The sequence below is a fragment of the Paramisgurnus dabryanus genome, chromosome 2 (genome assembly GCF_030506205.2).
Source record: "Paramisgurnus dabryanus chromosome 2, PD_genome_1.1, whole genome shotgun sequence".
NCBI classification, from domain to species: domain Eukaryota; kingdom Metazoa; phylum Chordata; class Actinopteri; order Cypriniformes; family Cobitidae; genus Paramisgurnus; species Paramisgurnus dabryanus.
The window spans coordinates 20160980-20178543 of record NC_133338.1 but is presented as its reverse complement, the minus strand read 5'-3'; the positions used below and the strand labels follow the sequence as shown (position 1 = coordinate 20178543).

The 17564-nt window shown below is 39.5% G+C and overlaps 1 protein-coding gene across 2 annotated transcripts in view; it reads right to left on the bottom strand.

The window, feature by feature from the left end:
* Positions 1 to 17564, bottom strand: part of LOC135730685 (insulin receptor substrate 1-B) — a 42123-nt gene that overhangs the window by 22996 nt on the left and 1563 nt on the right. The window contains exons 2-3 of one of the 2 annotated variants that reach the window (XR_010526043.2): positions 1606 to 4974; positions 181 to 428 (exon numbers count right to left, since the gene is read on the bottom strand). Coding sequence is in view for 1 of the 2 variants with exons in the window: in XM_065248573.2 (XP_065104645.1) it covers positions 1606 to 4974 (3369 nt within the window). In the remaining variant the exon portion in view is untranslated. The remainder of the gene's footprint in view (positions 1 to 180; positions 429 to 1605; positions 4975 to 17564) is intronic. The other variant, XM_065248573.2, reaches the window with a different exon arrangement.

Below are 17564 nucleotides of genomic sequence, written 5' to 3'. Positions count from 1 at the left end.
TTCTGTATCACAACCTCTAATTCTTCTCATTTTCTTTTTTCATCCCTTTACTGCTTAACTGAGGCTGAAGAGAAACTACTTTCATCATTATTCCCTCTATAGCACTGCAGCTGATTGGTTCTACAATGTTAGCCAATGTATAAATATAAAACCCAAACTGTACAAACAATTTCCTCCTACCTCCAAACATGAAACCCAGTCAGACACTTTCTTTCCCTCGGGTCTCTTCTTCGTCTACTGTTCTCACACCCAGTCTGTCTGTCTCTTCCCTTCTGTCTCGCATCCATTGTGCCATCTCTTTCTCACCCTTGTACTCTCCCTCCTTTAATTCCTTTTAATCCTTCCTCAAATTGAGGGGTGGGGGTGTTGGATGACTTTCCATTTTACAGTCTTTTCCAAAAATCTACTTTTGCTTGTGCTCTACTACTCTGTTCGGACAGAGACATTTAATGAAAAAATGGGAAAACGGAGTGAGGGAGCGATGAGTTCAAGCCAACTGAAGCTGAAACACAAAACTATGGGCACAGACACACACGGCAGCCAAGGAGGGAAGCCATGAACAAAAGAATCGTTTATTAAATGCCGAAAAGGGGGGCTTGCGGTTGTGACCATGTTGGACCAGTGCAGAGTTGGCCCCTTGTCAACATTCACAGCCAGCTCACTTCATTCCCACCGAGTGCCAATGCCATGCTGACCACTAAGTGCAAATCACCCACTCATTGCAGCAAAAATGGGCCTGTTTCATTCTCTGTTCTTTCTTTAGCTCTTTGTTCATTTTTTACACTCCATGATAATCTCATCAACTAAGGATTTGGCTCTACATAAATCTAAGCATTTTAAGAAACAATAAGAAAAGCATTTTGTTTTATTGTACTTGGAGTTACTTTTTTATCTTGAATAACAAGAACTGACACACACTTGAATTTCCCCACTCTGTTATTATTCATAAAAACATCTCAATACTGAATGGCGAATAATATCATAGCCACAATCCCATATAGGCATTTAAGGTTACAGTAAACTCAAACATATACACGTAACCAAAAAAGATTCAAGACTGTGTTTAGTCTACCAGGTATTTAACCTCTCATTGTAACCCTTTCATAAACATAACTATTGAGGACACTTAAATGTTTTAGGTCTAAGATAAACACTAGACATTTATAAAATGCATTTAGAAGAGTAAATTAAATCTAGAAGCCTAGAGAATGACAGAGGCGGCAGACAAACCAATGGTTATATGATTTGCAAAAGGAAACTTTCCATGCTTGTCTGATCGGTATCATTGGCACTGTAATGCCAGACAGGTGGCTCGTATTTAGAGATACCAGGTGGATATGAATAAAGAACAAAATTAACCATGGCCTCATAAAGATTTGTTATGCAACAAACTATGTTGTTTCCAGTGTATCATGACTTGTTTTTGACTAAAGTAAAACTAAAACCCAGATAAAAACAGTATGAATACACTAACATATCTCATATTATGTCACCTTAATGACCTTTAACAATAAATTAAGTGCTAACAGAATAAAGAGACTTAAGTGCGTTAAAGGCATTTACTGCTGTTCTTAGACTAAAGACACACATTACAACTCATCTTACCTGTACCATCTTTGCTGCTACTGCTGCTTTGATGTGTTCGTAGCTCTTCTGACTTATAGAAGTCAATGCTAGCATATGTGTTAAGGCTTGAAGTACTACTCCCTGAACCTCCAGTTCCCACAGAACCCCCTGCAGCTCCACCACCCAACACAGAGGAAAAGAGACGGGCAGCAGGTGTGTGGACAGCTGCCTGCCCCTCTGTGGAAGAGTGGGGGCTTTCCTTGTTAGCCAGGTCCAAGTCTATGTAATTGAGACCCTGCTCCATTGATGTCTGTGAAGAAGATAGGCTAGGTAGTCCAGGGTTTATGTACGGAGATGAAATGTCTGCTGAGCTGTTACCCCAAAGCACACCATCAAAACCAAGCCGACGGGCTATAGCTTGGGAGTGTTCAGGGAATGCAGGGGAAGATGATGTTGTAGAGCAAGGTGGCAGTGAGGAAGGAACCTGGAACGTTTCAGAGCAGTGTCGTCGACGACCTTGAAGATCTGCTCGGATTACCTTAGCTCCGAGGTCTGGGTTTGGAATCTTGGCAAGGGGAAAATCTAGTCCTATTCCTAAACCTAGAGCTGGAACTATCGGTTCAGGCTGGTCTGGCAAAGAGGCTTTATTTTTTGATTTATCTGATCTTTTGTCTGAGTTCAGACTAAAGGCCATCTTTGTGTAGTCACCACCACAGGCTGTAGGTGAATCTCCAGACTGTGGTGCTGATGCTTGCCTGTTTTTTCTATGTCCCATCTCACCCTCAACTTCATCATCATGTAGATGTGTTGATCTATGTTCATCACAGGCTTTAGGGGCTGCTGCTGGTGTAACTGGGGGAGTGGGAAATGAGGGAAACCCAAGTGGTGTGAGGGAGAGGGGTGAAGGGGAAGGAGAGCCTCCCAGCTCCATGTTGACGTACTCAGAGGCAGCTGGTGGGAGAACAGAGGTGGAGGAGCTTTGGGCGAAGGGCAAGAAGCCAGCAACACAAGACGTTGGCCTGGGTAAGGGCCGATGGGCACTAGGTGGAAGAGTAGTATATAACTGAAATCCTTTGTTTCCACTTGCTCCTGTCTTTGTGTTCCTCTCACCTTTGAACTCAATGCTGACATACTCCCCAGGGCTCTTAGGTTCAGAAGAAAGGGGTGTCTCATGAACTCTTGGAAGAGTGTTGGCTTTAGAGATGTCCACAAACAAGCTAAGTGGACGGCCCCTCTGACCAGAATGCTTTACCCCTCCAGTCCCTTGTCTTTGCTGCATGGGTCCTTGATCATCCTTTGCAGTAGCACCTATTCTTCCTCCTGTCCCTTTGGCAGCTTTGTCCTCACCTTCACCCAAGCTCTCACTGCTTGCTGAACTGGAAGAATATGAGGATGATGAAAGTGACAGATGTCGGCCAACAGGTGGTTCCTGATGCTTGGACTTGTTATTACTAAGTCCTCTACCTCCACCGAGACCTCTACCTCCATTAACCAGATGCTTCCCTCTTCCTGGCCCTTCCTCAAAGTGAGTTGAGCTGTTGTGTTTGTAGGAACGAGGAAGAGAATAGTAAGAGTATACCATCTTAGGGGGAGGCTGTTGAAGATGCAAGTCAGATGGTCGCAGGGGCTCATGTTGTGGTGGTGTGCTATTGGCAGAACGGGCACTAATAGGGGACATATTCATATAGTCACTTCCAGTTCGGCTATCTGCACTGCTACTGCCAATCCAGGCAGAGGGGACCCCTCGTTGATCTGGTGAACAGCTACTATTAGGAGACATCATCATGTAGCCATCTGTGCTAGAAGGTGGTGGGCGGATCTGCTGGGGGGGTGAAATGCTGTTATTGGGGGTCATGGCCATGTAGTCATCTGCAGGTTTTGAGTCTGAATCTGATACTGCAACTGAAAGGGAATGTGAATGGGATACAGGGGAAGCTGTAACTCCTGGCAACATGGACATATATCCATTATCTATTGCTCCATTACCACCACCAGTAATGGCAGGACCAACTGTTCCATTACTACCAGCATCACATTTGTTGTCTGCGGCTACCTCTAGGTATCCTGTTCCACCTGTTGTTGTTCCAGACTCCTGCCTTACACTAAATGACTCTTGGCTGGTGGTACGCATCATGATTGCATAATCATCCTCTTCAAACGCTTCCTCCCCAGCTCGACGGAGGGGTGCTAGTCTCTCTAAGGCCATGGGTGGGAGGGAAGCCCGCTTACTCATTAGCCTGCGCTCTGCTTCACACTCCCTGCTAGAAGAGCGTCTCAGAACCCTCCTGGTCTGTGGTAATGCATTTTGGGGTTGCTGAGTTTTAGATGCCCCTCTCTGACCCATAAGGATGTAGTTTGATGCATCATCTCCAGCAGAATGTTTACCTGAGCTATCTGCAGAACCAGTCTGCATTGTTGGTGTTTGCAGAGGGTGCTCACCAGGGCTTGAGCCATATTCATCTGAGGATCCATAGTCACTGAGAGAGCCTGAGACAGAAGGGTGCCGGAGAGGTATTTGACTGTACACACTACCATTACCACCCCCAGCGCTGCTGTCTGTCCCAGTTCCACAAAAGTCAGATGTACGACTAGAGCTAGAAGGTTGACTTAATGCAGTTGAAGCAGCTGGAGTTGAGGTGGATCTCATTAGAGCATGCTGTGCCTTGACTGGGGTGGGAGCACAAACAGATGTTGATCTCAGTATAGGGGTATTTGAGCATGACCCATTGGTGGTAGGACTTGAACATGATGCAATCCCTCCTGTTGCTGCACCAGCTAAATCATCAAAATTTCCACCATCACTGGACGTTCGACTTCTGGGAAAGCTGTGTCGAGGATTTGGAGAGCTGTTATTGCTGTTCTCACCTCCTCCAGTACTTCCTGGTGGTTCAGTCCGTGGACGTCTTGTAAACCCAACTTGGCTAGGTGGTGGGTTTGGGTGATGGCGTCGAGATGGAACGCTGATAGGATTTGATGCTGTTGTACCGCCTCCCGCTCCTGCAGCATTTGACTGTGACTTACTACGTTGTCGGAATTCCTCACTCAGGGCTTTCATGGCTTCTAACAGTGTTTCGTGCATATTTTGTGCCACTACGGAATCTTCCACTTGCATCCAAAACTCTCCAGGGCCAGTTACAGCAGAACGGCCCACCTCCACAAAGAAAAAGTTTTCAGAGTGACCACAGCGTCTCACATTCATGAGCTGGAGCACAACAGCAGCTGCATCAGAGTTTAGCTTGACAAAGTTTACTGTCTTTTCAGTCAGGCAGAGGCGGTAGATACCAACCAAGTTCTTGGCTTGCCCTAGACCTTTAGGCCAAACCTTTACTTGCCAGACCTCCTTGAAAGCAGGACCAGGTGTTGGTACTCCATAGTCTTCCCCATTCCCACTGTCACATAGTGCTTTACCTGGAAAGAGAAGGAAAAACACATATAAGTATTGGCTAAATGCATAAGGTAAATTTAGAATATAAATTTAAGGAAATTCATTAAGCACTTTTTCAATAAATGGATCTGATATGCAAGGGTTTAACAAACCATTAGCAGTAATGCTGGTAGTCAGTAGTGGTGCTCTACAATTTTTCTAAAACAACTTGCAAACCATCATAGTGCTGCAGTGTTTCCAATACATTCATTTATATGTGGCAGCCCGCAACAAAATCTGATCACCACAAATAGATTTTTGCACAGCACCTTTTCTACCTCTACCCGCTACCACTCCCTCATTATTCACTACCAGTGCCCGCACACGGTGTGACTCTGACATTTAGTTAATACTTGGCGTGTCTGCGTTAGTGGACGCTGGAAAAAAAGTCGTTGAGTATGCAAGATGCCATTTCGCCTGGCAGTGTGCACTGCATTTTTGTAATTTTGCTTGTGGCTCCAAATAGTCAAGATGTTTACACCTGTAATCCTTAGTGAAAATTACTTCAAATATTAACTGTAATAATGCTCTGACAAATGTAGAACAAGTAGATAGTTAATGTATGTTTCAAGAGCACCAATAACGCTCGGCCATTTATTTAATGTGCAAGTTGTCAAACAACCCCACCAACACACACACGTTCCCTGTGATCTCCCCTTACCCTTACGGGGTTTTGAATATTTGCACCTGCCCTAACTGCCTTGCATTCTTCATGTGAGGCCCCAAGCAAGTCAACGACAGGGCCCTACATTGTAATGTACAGTCATAAAGATAAACCGATAGAGAAACATTACAATCTAATAAAAATCAAGCACCTCTTTGATGTTATCAATCTTTTTACACAGTCACTGGTTAAAACTGCATGAGAACAATGTGGTAGGTAGTGACAATGAACTCTCTTTAGATCTAAGGTAAAAGACCTCAATATTGCAACTATTAATTATGTGTCTTCCTACTGAAATTATCCCATGTTCAGCTCTTCAGCATGTTGGCTGAACAATTTGTTTATCCTCTTTGCTTGTAAGGTAAGTTTCCAAAAGACAAGAAGCACCTGGTTAATAACAAAAAGTTAATAGTGAAAACCAGTTGACAGATTGACGAGGTGCTCACTGTAAGTCAAGAGCTCTCTTTCTCTCACTCTCTCTCTGGGTGCAAGTGCTGGCAAGGCTCCTCAGAAACCAACCAACAGCTCTGTGAACACACGCAAGATGTTCATAATCCTGTAGGAACTCGCTCTTTAAGCCTGTTTTAAATTGAAGGGCTTTTCTTAATCTGACGCAGCCTGCCCCAAAAGACCAGCATGTGGAAAGCATTACTCTCCTGGATTTGAATATAAGTTTGTTATCACTAGCTTGGTTAAATTGACCAGTTGTATCAACAGCCTTAGATCATCAGGAAACAGAGTCAGCCTGTTGTTAATGCCTAATACAGTAAATAAAACATAAGTTGATTATCAATTTTGTGAGATTGAGATAAAGAGAGTCAATATGTTAAGCCTGAAGTATAGTCTATGGTTTTTTTACACGTACAAGAACATATGCGCACAGTCGAATGCACAGCCTTCCAAAACATTGTTTATTTGTACGTGTACGCAGATGTTCAACGCATGAGCATTGCAAAAAAAGCAACATATCTCTTGGTCTACACACTCCATTCTCCCATACATGCATGTGCTACCTAAGCATACAATGTACGCAGGGTTTTAAAAGTCTGGTGGTGCACATACAGTTTGCGCACACTCCTCTGATGACGAATATCGTGTCACGCACAGTGTACGTGGACCACGCCTAAGTGTAAAAAATGGACTTCATCCTTTAGTATTCAAAAAGTATTTGTGTGTGTGCACTCTCAGAATAAAAGGTACTGCTGTCACTGCGGCAGTACTAGTACACTTTTAAAAAGTACACATTTGTACCTAAAGAATGCATTTTAATACCTCAAAGGAACATATTAGTACCTCACAGGTAAATATTGTCCCCACAAAGATAGGAATATCGGTAAATTTTTGACCTCGTGGGGACATTTTGAGGTCCCCATGAGGAAACAAGCTTATAAATCAAACAGAATGATGTTTCTTGAAAAACTAAGGTACAAGAAAGTTTTCTGTAATGGTTGGGGTTAGGGTTTGGTTTAGGGGAAGGGAATAGAATATACAGTTTGTACGGTATAAAATTCATTATGTCTATGGAATGTCCCCACAAAACATGGAAACCAGAATGTGTGTGGTAAAAATGCTGTTTAGGTTCTTGTGCCTACTTTTTGGGAACATTTTGCTCTAGTACACAGGAGCATTATACGTCATTATACAAAGTCTCTTACTGCGAATCTGAGCATCACAATGTTTCCAACACAAATGGGACAATTACAACCATATGTTTAAAACACACCGTAGCGTGCAGGAGAAAGGACACCCTCATCTGTTGTCTCACCAACATATCCTTTACCATTTCCAGAAAATGTCAATCGTGGTCACAATGTTTTTTTCTCCAGTTCTCCTTTCACTTAACAGAAAAATTTACCATTTTTTAAACATGGTTGTGTATGCGATGTAGGCCACCCTGCGTGTGTGAACTTCAGTAAAACTGGTAGACCACATTAGATGAGTCATAGACAAAGCCACACATGACTATTTAATTACTATCCATGGAAAGGTGGAAAAGCTGCTTTAGGACACAGGCACATCCAGTGTCCATGTGAGAAAGCAGATAAAAATCTACAAAAAACTATTTGAAAAAAATCTTGACAAAAAGTCGAACAATCTGACGTATTTATCCATAAAACAAACATGCATAAAATGTTGTTAACGCTTAGGGTGCAAGTTTGAGTACCGTTACATTTTTACATCTTTGGCTGCTGCATTGGGTGTCATGTTATGAGCACTGCGTATTTAAGTTAACAAAGATCTCAAGTAAACAGCAGTTGTGAACCTTTAAAACTTGAAATGGTGTCTCTTAAAGGCCGCTGCATTGTGTTCAATTCTATTGAGCTCCATTCAGCTGTGTTTAAACACTCATAAGAAACACGTCTGCTCGGTGTGGGGTGGACATGACCCTAAACCAGCCGTGTCGTGCCAACAACACATTTATAAGGCAATTGTGAAAATATCTAGACCTGCACATTCGTTAATGTAATAATAGTGATGCTTGCCTTAGCACACAACAACAATAAAAAGAAAGAGAGCACAATGTGTAACTCTCATAAAATACACACAGTTTAACAGCTGGCCCTTATTCTGTAAAAGCCCTCTTAACAACATGCTCACTGTTTATAACCAGCACATAACACACATTGATCTGACCAAAGTCCCTGTACCTTTGATTGTAGAACATAATCTGCTTGTCCTGATCTAATCTTTCTCTCTTTAATATGTGTAAAATAAACCTGCCGATCAAAAAAATTTTGCAGCAACTTTAAGCAGCTGAAGGTCTGGTGCTATAGGTGGGAATGCACATGACATTCTGCAGCAACTGGCTGCTGAACTCATGAGAACAGAATTTCACACTACATCTACAATTACGAGAGCTTTAGTGAAGACGCCTCTAAAAATCGGCAGCGCAAATCAGCATTTTACTAAAGCTTTTATCAGGCTACAGAAGTCAAAAGTAACAGAACCTGAAATATTACCCCTAATAAAATATTTAAAGTTAAAAGATTTTCTGATATCCATACCAAATGTGCAGAGACAAATATTTAAAGGTCTTTCGTAGACTTTATTTCTCTGTTGCAATCAAAGCATTTATTTGTTTGTTTTAATGGCCTGACACATCAGCCAACTTCAGGTTCTGCTCAACCAATAGTGTGAGTCTGAGGTATGATCAAAAAGACAGTTTTATTATTTTTAAAGGAAACCGCCACCGTTTTTCAATATTTTACTATGTTCTTACCTCAACTTAGACAAATTAATACATACCTATCTTTTTTCAATGCGTGCACTTAATCTTTGTACAGGACGTTGTGAATGTGTTAGCATTTAGCCTAGCCCCATTCATTCCTTAGGATCCAATAGAAGCCACTAAACACTTCCATGTTTTCCCTATTTAAAAACTGTTACATGAGTAGTTACATGAGTAAGTATCAGAGTATGTGAGCGGAGTGGAAAGAATTTGCGCTCCGCGCTCAAAGCATTTCATAACTACTCCGCTCAAGCTCCGCTCTGGGTATACAATTTTCCGCTCCTCGCTCACTCCCCACGCCGTCCTTACTTACGAATCGCTCCGTTTTCGCTCTACGGCAAAAAAAATTTTTTTTAAAACAACAACGAATATGCAGTACTAAGAGAAGAACATCATATACTTTATTGGAATTTGAAACAGTAGCTAATATTAGCCGAAATTAGGCTATTATTTAGCTCACTTTTAAACAAAGCAAAACAAAAAATGTGTTGAAATTAAATAAATTATTAAATGAAAAACCTCATATAAAATAAATAATCAAACGAAAAACATCACATTAAATCAAAGAAAGAAATCACAAACTGAAATATTAATTTAAACAAATAGCCAAACGAAAAAATAGAGAGCTACTGCCTTCACTTTATGCCAACTTTTATAGGCTATTAATTACAGAACTATTCTAAACAAAACAAATGCTGGCTGGTTGAACATATTTTTTATTTTATACGCAGTTATTAACTGAAGAACATCACATACTGAAATAGCTAATATTAGCACAAATTGAGCTATCATTTAGCTCACTTTTAAACAAAGCAAAACAAAAAATGTGTTGAAATTAAATAAATGATTAAATGAAAAACCTCATATAAAATAAATTATCAAACGAAAAACATTACATTAAATAAAAGAAATAAATCACAAACTAAAATATTAATTTAGACAAATAGCCAAACGAAAAAATATAGATACAGTCTACTGCCTTCACTTTAAGCCAACTTTTATATTAATACTAGAACTATTCTGAATCTAAACAAAACAAATGCTGGCTGGTTGAACACATTTTTTATTAAAGCTATATCTCCAATGCTGTATTCACTTTAAGAAAAACAAGCTTTTGCAGAGTCGCAGGTGCCAAGCACTTGCGCTGAATTTCTATCCGCTCTTGCCCTGAGAGTGTGCACGCAATTTATATCTCTTCAATCACTTCCATGCAATTGTTCTATATTTCCCGAAGTGTGTATGCGCTCAGACTGCGTCCTCTTGTGCATTCGCAAATCCATCAGCCCTCGCGCGCTCTCTGGAAGGTGGTGCTTTGGTCCGCAACGCTCCGCTGAACGCGCGCACCTCTCAACAAATGGTCTCTTTGCGTTGCGCTTGGTGCAGAGTGCTCATGGGAGTTGTAGTTTCCCACCCAGTGTCGCGTATATTAATGTTTGTGAAAGTACTAGTAAGACAACAATACAAATGCAAACGAATGCAAAATATGTTAAGAAACATTTTAAGTCCCCCTCCGTTTTTATTCACAGTGGTTTGGTCCGGAGTCTGACGAGTCCTGACTCGTAATTGAGCGATAGTGGAGCGTTTTCGGAGCGAGAGAACATCACAACGCTCCGACATAAAAAAAACGCTCCTCGCTCCTGGCAAAATTACGCCACTCCACTCCTCGCTCCGCTCCCACTCCGCACCGCTCACATACTCTGGTAAGTATGAAGTCACAAAATAAAACGTGCTAATTTTTAAGCGGATAAAAAATGAGAACTATTTTGTATGGTGGAAGAGCATGTTCATCATGCCTACAGCATTCAGATCTCAGGCGCAGTAATATTGATAAAAGTTTAGGCGAGGGGGGAGTAGTCAGGAGGGATCGCGTCGAGGTCGAAGTAAAAGTAAAAGTTGGATTAACCTAAAAACTAATTTTTATAAACTTTAAGTTTATAAAGTGAAAAATTAATGATTCATTAATTAACCAACTTAAATTTTTCACTTAAGATTACTTTCATAAAAAAATAAATCCAGATATTTACCCCCCATGTCATCCAAGATGTTTATGTCTTTCTTTCTTTCTTTCTTTGATTAAAAATAAATAAATATATATATATATATATTTTTAAGCATTCCAGGAGCCTCAACAGTTTGCAGTTTCAAATTGCAGTTTCAAAGCAGCTGCAAATGACTCTAAAGGTCCCAATCAAGGCATAAGGGTATTTTCTAGTGAAACGATCGTCATCAAAAAAAAAAAAAAACTTTTAGACCACAACCTCTAACCTTGCACTAGCTGTGCGACGTGCCAGCGTGACTGTATTATGTAATCACCTCAAAAGGTCACGCGTTACATATGTGAAACGCACACTTGGGGGACCATTTTAAACAATAAACTGACACAAAGACATTAGTTAGTATCATTTCACATTCAACAACGACAGAACGGTCCTCTTTCTCCACACTTGTAAACAATGCAGTGGCAGTTTTCCATACGTCATGCCTGACCTTTCCATGCGATTGCGTAATACGTAAGGTCACACTGGTGAAAATGACAATCGTTTTGCTAGATAAGACCCTTATGCCTCGGTTGGAATCATTTAGAGCCATTTAAAGCTGCATTGAAACTGCAATTTTAAATTGCAAACCTTTAAGGTCCACTAAAGTCTATTATATTGAAAAAACTCCTGGAATATTTTTATCAAAAAACTTATTTTTGACTTAACAAAGACAGACATAAAATATTTGGATGACATGAGGGTTGAGTAAATTATCAGAATTATTTTTTATGAAAGTGGAATATTTCATTAAGGTGTGAAAACATTTTTACATATTTTAGATGTTACCACCTGAAGTTTTTTTTTTTTTAAGTAGAGAGAGCTTTCACTTTTTACAGAAAAATTCACAAAGGTTAATTTGTATTGTAACAATTACCAATGTACATCATTAAATAGGCCTAAACAAATAAGCAGTGCACCTGTAAATGTCACACACATTAAACAAACACACACCTTTTTTTCTTACACACAGAAAGGGAAGGCAAATATTCTCTTTTAATTTTTAATCTAATCACGCTGCCCTTGGTTGCCCACCGAGTCTGCATGACTAACCTACCTTAGTTGTGGATCAGATTAAATATGAGATTAGCCCTTGGACTGCTCAGTTTCCCCCAGCCATCTATGGTGGTATTTCATACACACGCATGCGCACACACACACAGCACACTTTCCTTTCAAACACTGATATATTTGTACTCATACAGAAATACGCACCTGTGTATACCGCGGCTATGTTGTCTTTCGTTTTCAATTCCTTTATTAACACTATCTATTTCTGCTCTCTATATTTTAACAAACGCATTGACCGACACATAAATAAATAATAGTTCACACAAATGCTAAGAAAGTAGGTCATAAATAAAAATGCTCGAAGGTTTAGCGAGGTCACTGCAGTAGTGGCGCAGATCATAAACCACAACGCTTATCCAATAAAATGACCTTAAACTGAGGTTATGACCACAACCTCACACAGCAGCATATTTGTATCTCAAACATTTGATGAGTTTGATGCTGAAAAGCTCAGGAGATTTCTGCCATCGTGCTCAGTTTCTGGGTTTTGGAGGAGGAGGAGGACAGTGAAGCAGCGCTGGCAGTGTGTGCGTTACTTTACACCAGCAGAGGGGACGGGTGAGGGGGGAGCAGGGGGGGATAGTGGGAAACAGGCACAGTTACATAAGAGTTGTTTTGATAGCGAAGTGTAGACGCTGCGCAACCGCAGCTGTCTGTATATAAATAAATGCATAAATAAATACATTGTCTCAAAATGCATCAATAAACAGTTGACAATTCTGTAAACTAAAGATGCAATTTTAATCTACATTCAAAACAAACAGTGAAAAATAACTAACGGCAACACTCTGGGTCAAAAAGGATCAGCAAAAAAAAAAGATTTGTTTTAAACTCAAAATGCTAGGTTGTTTTAACCCATTGTTGGGTCAAATATAAACATTTTCTGGGTTAAGGCTTTTTTTAGAGTATATAAAATTTTTATGATTTTTACTCTCTACTGAAATTTGGCATGGTCCCTAAAGCTAAGGAAACATGGTCATAACTTTTTTTGTTTTTCCATGTGTTTTCATGTGTACATTTCTTAAATATGGCTCCTATAGCTCTCTTGATAAAGCATACTGTACTAATAAAATGTATACCTTTAATGCATCGTGTCTGCCAAATGCATAAACGTAAATATGACAAGTAAAAAGCACAAATATTGGTAAACAGTTTTAAGCATTTATTATATTACATTTATTGTAACATTTTTAAAGATTTGTTAGGCTAACACTGTATCTCTCTTGCTGCTTTGTTAGTCTTTAATCACACAAGTAACTTAAATAATAACTGACTGAACAGTTAAACTAAAATTTGTGTAAGCATGCAAAACCAAAGTCCAGACATGATCTTTCTATCACCTGCCGCTATTAAAGATAAGCAAAACGTGGAAGAAAGAAGAGTAACAGCTGCCGGTGTGAGCATGAGAGCCAAGTGTCCCTGTCTGTCTCAAGTCTCCCTCTGTTACCTATTTCTATAGTAAACACACATGAATGCCCCAAGCATTTCCTACACACAAACACTGCATCTCTAATAAACATGTTACTTTCGCGCATGTGTTTTTTGTTATGCACACAAAAAAACACACAAATGCTGGCATTGCCACGTTAAACCAGATGAATCCTTTGCAGGGTCAACATTACCATCATGATTATTCTAAATCTGCTTGTGTTTTCAGTTTCAGTGCCACGTGGAAACGTATTTGTGGTTGTTGCTTTGCCAAACCCGAGTTGGAGCGATGAAAGACGTAACAAGCGGGAGGAAGAGTTTGGCTGTCCACACCAGCAACAGAGACTGACCGATGAGCCCTCAAACATTCCAGCAGAGCTCTTAACTAACTTTCTACCAAGCATGAATGTCGAGGTAATTGTTTACGCTCCAATTTATGCAGTACGCAATTGTACATATTATAGTGCTGTTTGGCACATTGCGAAATGTGTCCCACCTAAAAACAAATATTTTTACTCAAAATTGACCATAATGAGCAAACTCGCACTGTTGGTTAAGCCGTATGCTCTGCAATTATTTCCCAGAGGTCTTTTAGGTCTAAGTGGTTCTTACAAGTGCCTGTTATTTTCATTGTTTCTCATTGGGAATTACGTATTCAGTATATATCTGCACGTGAATAAATAAACCCACCAACCTTCCTGACTCCCACTTCTTAGAGATGAACCATGAATAAACACTTCAATGGAAGTCCATTTCATGACACTGGTAATTAAATCAGGAAACCAGAAAATGAAGTCAGCTTTGGCACAAACCGCACAAGCGAGTCTTCGAGGGGGTGTGTGATGATGTCAGAAATAAATAAATGAAAATACTTATAATAATTCTTTATTTAATGAAATCTCTAATAACATGACTTATCCAGTTACAGGGTTGAGAAGACCCTGATGGATATTCCTGTCACTTGTTAGGGGAGATGAACCCGGTTACATTTCAGGATCTGGCTAAGTTTAAACTGCATTTAAGGACAAGCTAATTTGCAGCATGGTGTTAAACCGTAATAGGCAGCCAAAAAGCAGACTTAAGCCCGCCGCCATCCACCTCATTACATTAGAATTAGCAGTTAAAATAGAACAAGCTCTCACTCCCATTGACGGGATGGTGTAGGTGTACGTCTGCCTATGTGTGTCCGAGATCTCAAAGAGACAATAATTACCAGCACATTAAGCAGATGAGTGAGGCTCGGGAAAGTTTAACCTTTGAGCATCAGCAGTGAGCCAGAACAGCATCACAGCAACACACACAGATATTAAACGCAAGTGCACACACTGCTTAACACTGAAGCGGCAATGCCATGCTGTTGTTTAAAAAATAAGGAAAATAGGAAGCTCAAACTTTCAGGGTCATTTCTGTTTCCATATAAACACTAGTTTTCCGAAAAGTCTGAAGGGCCTTGCATGCATGACGTGGCTTTAACCATGGTATGCATGCAGTTAACTTTAGGTTTTTACTTTACAATAAGCTTGCATTTGTTAACACCAGTTAATACGCTAACTAATAAACTAACAATGAACAATACTTCTACAGCACTTATTAATCTTTTTCATGTAAATTTCAACTTTATTTATTAATACATTTTAACAGAGTTACTCTTAAAATGTATTAACATCATATACAACCGGTTTACATTAGTTAATACACAATGAACGAACATGAATAATTGTATAGGCATTAAATAACATTAAAGGAATATTCCATTTTCTTAAAAGAAATCCCCAGATAATTTACTCCCCACCATGTCATCCAAAATGTTGATGTCTTTCTTTGTTCAGTCAAGAAGAAATTATGTTTTTTGAGGAAAACATTGCAGGATTTTTCTAATTTTAATGGACTTTAATAGACACCAACAATTAACACTTAACTCAACACGTAACAGTTTTCTTTCAACGGAGTTTCAAAGGACTATAAACGACCCCAAACGAGGCATAAGGGTCTTATCTAGCAAAACGATTGTCATTTTTGACAAGAAAAAAAACAAAGATACACTTTTAAAGCACAACTTCTCGTCTAGATCCGGTCCAGCGCGACCTAACGTAAATGCATAGTGACGTAGGGAGGTCACGTGTTACATATATAAAACGCACATTTGCGGACCATTTTAAACAATAAACTGACACAAAGACATTAATTAGTATCAGTTGACATACAACAACGTAGGAACGGTCCACTTTCAACACACTTGTAAACACTGGGGCGGAGTTTCGCGTTCATCCTCTGTGACCTCTTGATGTCATGACATATTGCGTGGGGTCACGCTGACGCATCACGACCGGATCTTAACAAGAAGTTGTGGTTTAAAAGTGTATATTTGTTATTTTTATTGTCAAAAATGACAATCGTTTTGCTAGATAAGACCCTTATGCCTCGTTTGGGATCGTTTAGAGTCCTTTGAAACTCCGTTGAAAAAAACAGTTAAGTGTTAATTGTTGGTGTCTATTAAAGTCCATTAAAATGAGAAAAATCCTGCAATGTTTTCCTCAAAAAACATAATTTCTTCTCGACTGAACAAAGAAAGACATCAACATTTTGGATGACATGGTGGTGAGTAAATTATCTGGATTTTTCTTTTAAGAAAATGGAATATTCCTTTAACAAAGAATAATGAATGCTAAAAAATTATATTGCTGCTCATTGTTATCTAATGCATTTAACAAATACAACCCTTTTGGTAAAAGGTTACCAAAATACTTAAAAACAAGGCAGTTCCATTTCCTGTATATTTTCTGCAAATATTATTGCTCATATATCTGATCAGTAGTGCCAACGGTGGACAGTTTCTCCAACTTAACTTCTCCTCACTGTTGACAGCTGTACAAATATCCAACATGTTATATCTGCTCACAGCGCCCAGTCTATTTTATATTTTTTCTATTAGATTCAGAGGTAGAAATCCATACAACACCGGGCATCCTCCCCAATGCAGGTGATCTCCCCTGGACATTTTTTCCTTTAAAAATGTTTTTGCACACCTCTCAACCTCAACATTATGTACCATTGACAATATACCTAAAGTAAACTTTATTTAGCTTTGCTTGTTCATACATGTGCGTCTATGTAGGTTTCAAGTTCAGTCACTATACTAAATTGTTTAGCATTGTTCTGTATTGTTTTCAAGACTTTTCAGTGGATGCACTCAATGACATTGGTTTCTACAGTATGTACAGTATGTGGTTAGTCAGGAATATACTGATAAAATACAGTCCAAAAAACCCACGTCAAAAGGAAAATATTCAGCTGCAGTTGTAAGTTAATAAGCAAGGTTATGATTACCAGTTAAATCAGTTTAAAGATCAAAGCGTGTCATTATTTTGTGGATTTTTAATAGACTGTGTTGGTTTAATAAACAAACAAAAAAATTATCTTAAGCGAATGGGTTGCACACTGAACTCAATGAACCAACTGAATATATCAAAGGAGATAAAAGCAGCAAGTGAAATATCTCCCCCAGCATAAGTTGGACGGCAGAGCTTTTGTTTACTAAACAGGGAGTAAACACTTGTAAGAATGAGCATAGAAATCATGTTCACATGTCATTCAACAGTCGCCTTGCTCATTAATAGTACGAGCAGCAAGCAACCAGAAAACTATAGGATAGGATAAAGACAAATGTTTGATAAGTCAATTAGCAGAATGTTGCTGTTGATTGTTGCTTGTCCATTTGGGAGGTTTATTGACGACAACTGGCGGGTAACCTCTAGTTTGACCCTTTCATCTGGTGTCATCTATATTGCTTCCCACCCTAAACGCATTAGTTTTCTTTCTGTTTGTAAATCTTGCAATAAGCCCATGCATAAAAAAAAATTAATCAATAAAATGCAACCTATTGCAAACAAGACATTTTCAGTATCTATATGGCTTTCTGAAAGCAGAAGGATATATGGTTTGCATCGACAAACAGATTGCATGGCATATGGCTTGAACGTACATTATGACCTCATTATATAATTGCTAGCAAGGTAATAGCACCTTGGACTTAACATTGGTTGCAAAGATTGCGTCACATGTTGGGTTTGTGGAACACGCAGGTCTGTGTAATTGCTGCAGGAGTCCGGTCACTGCCCTTTTCTTCTGTTTACTTTTTACTACTGT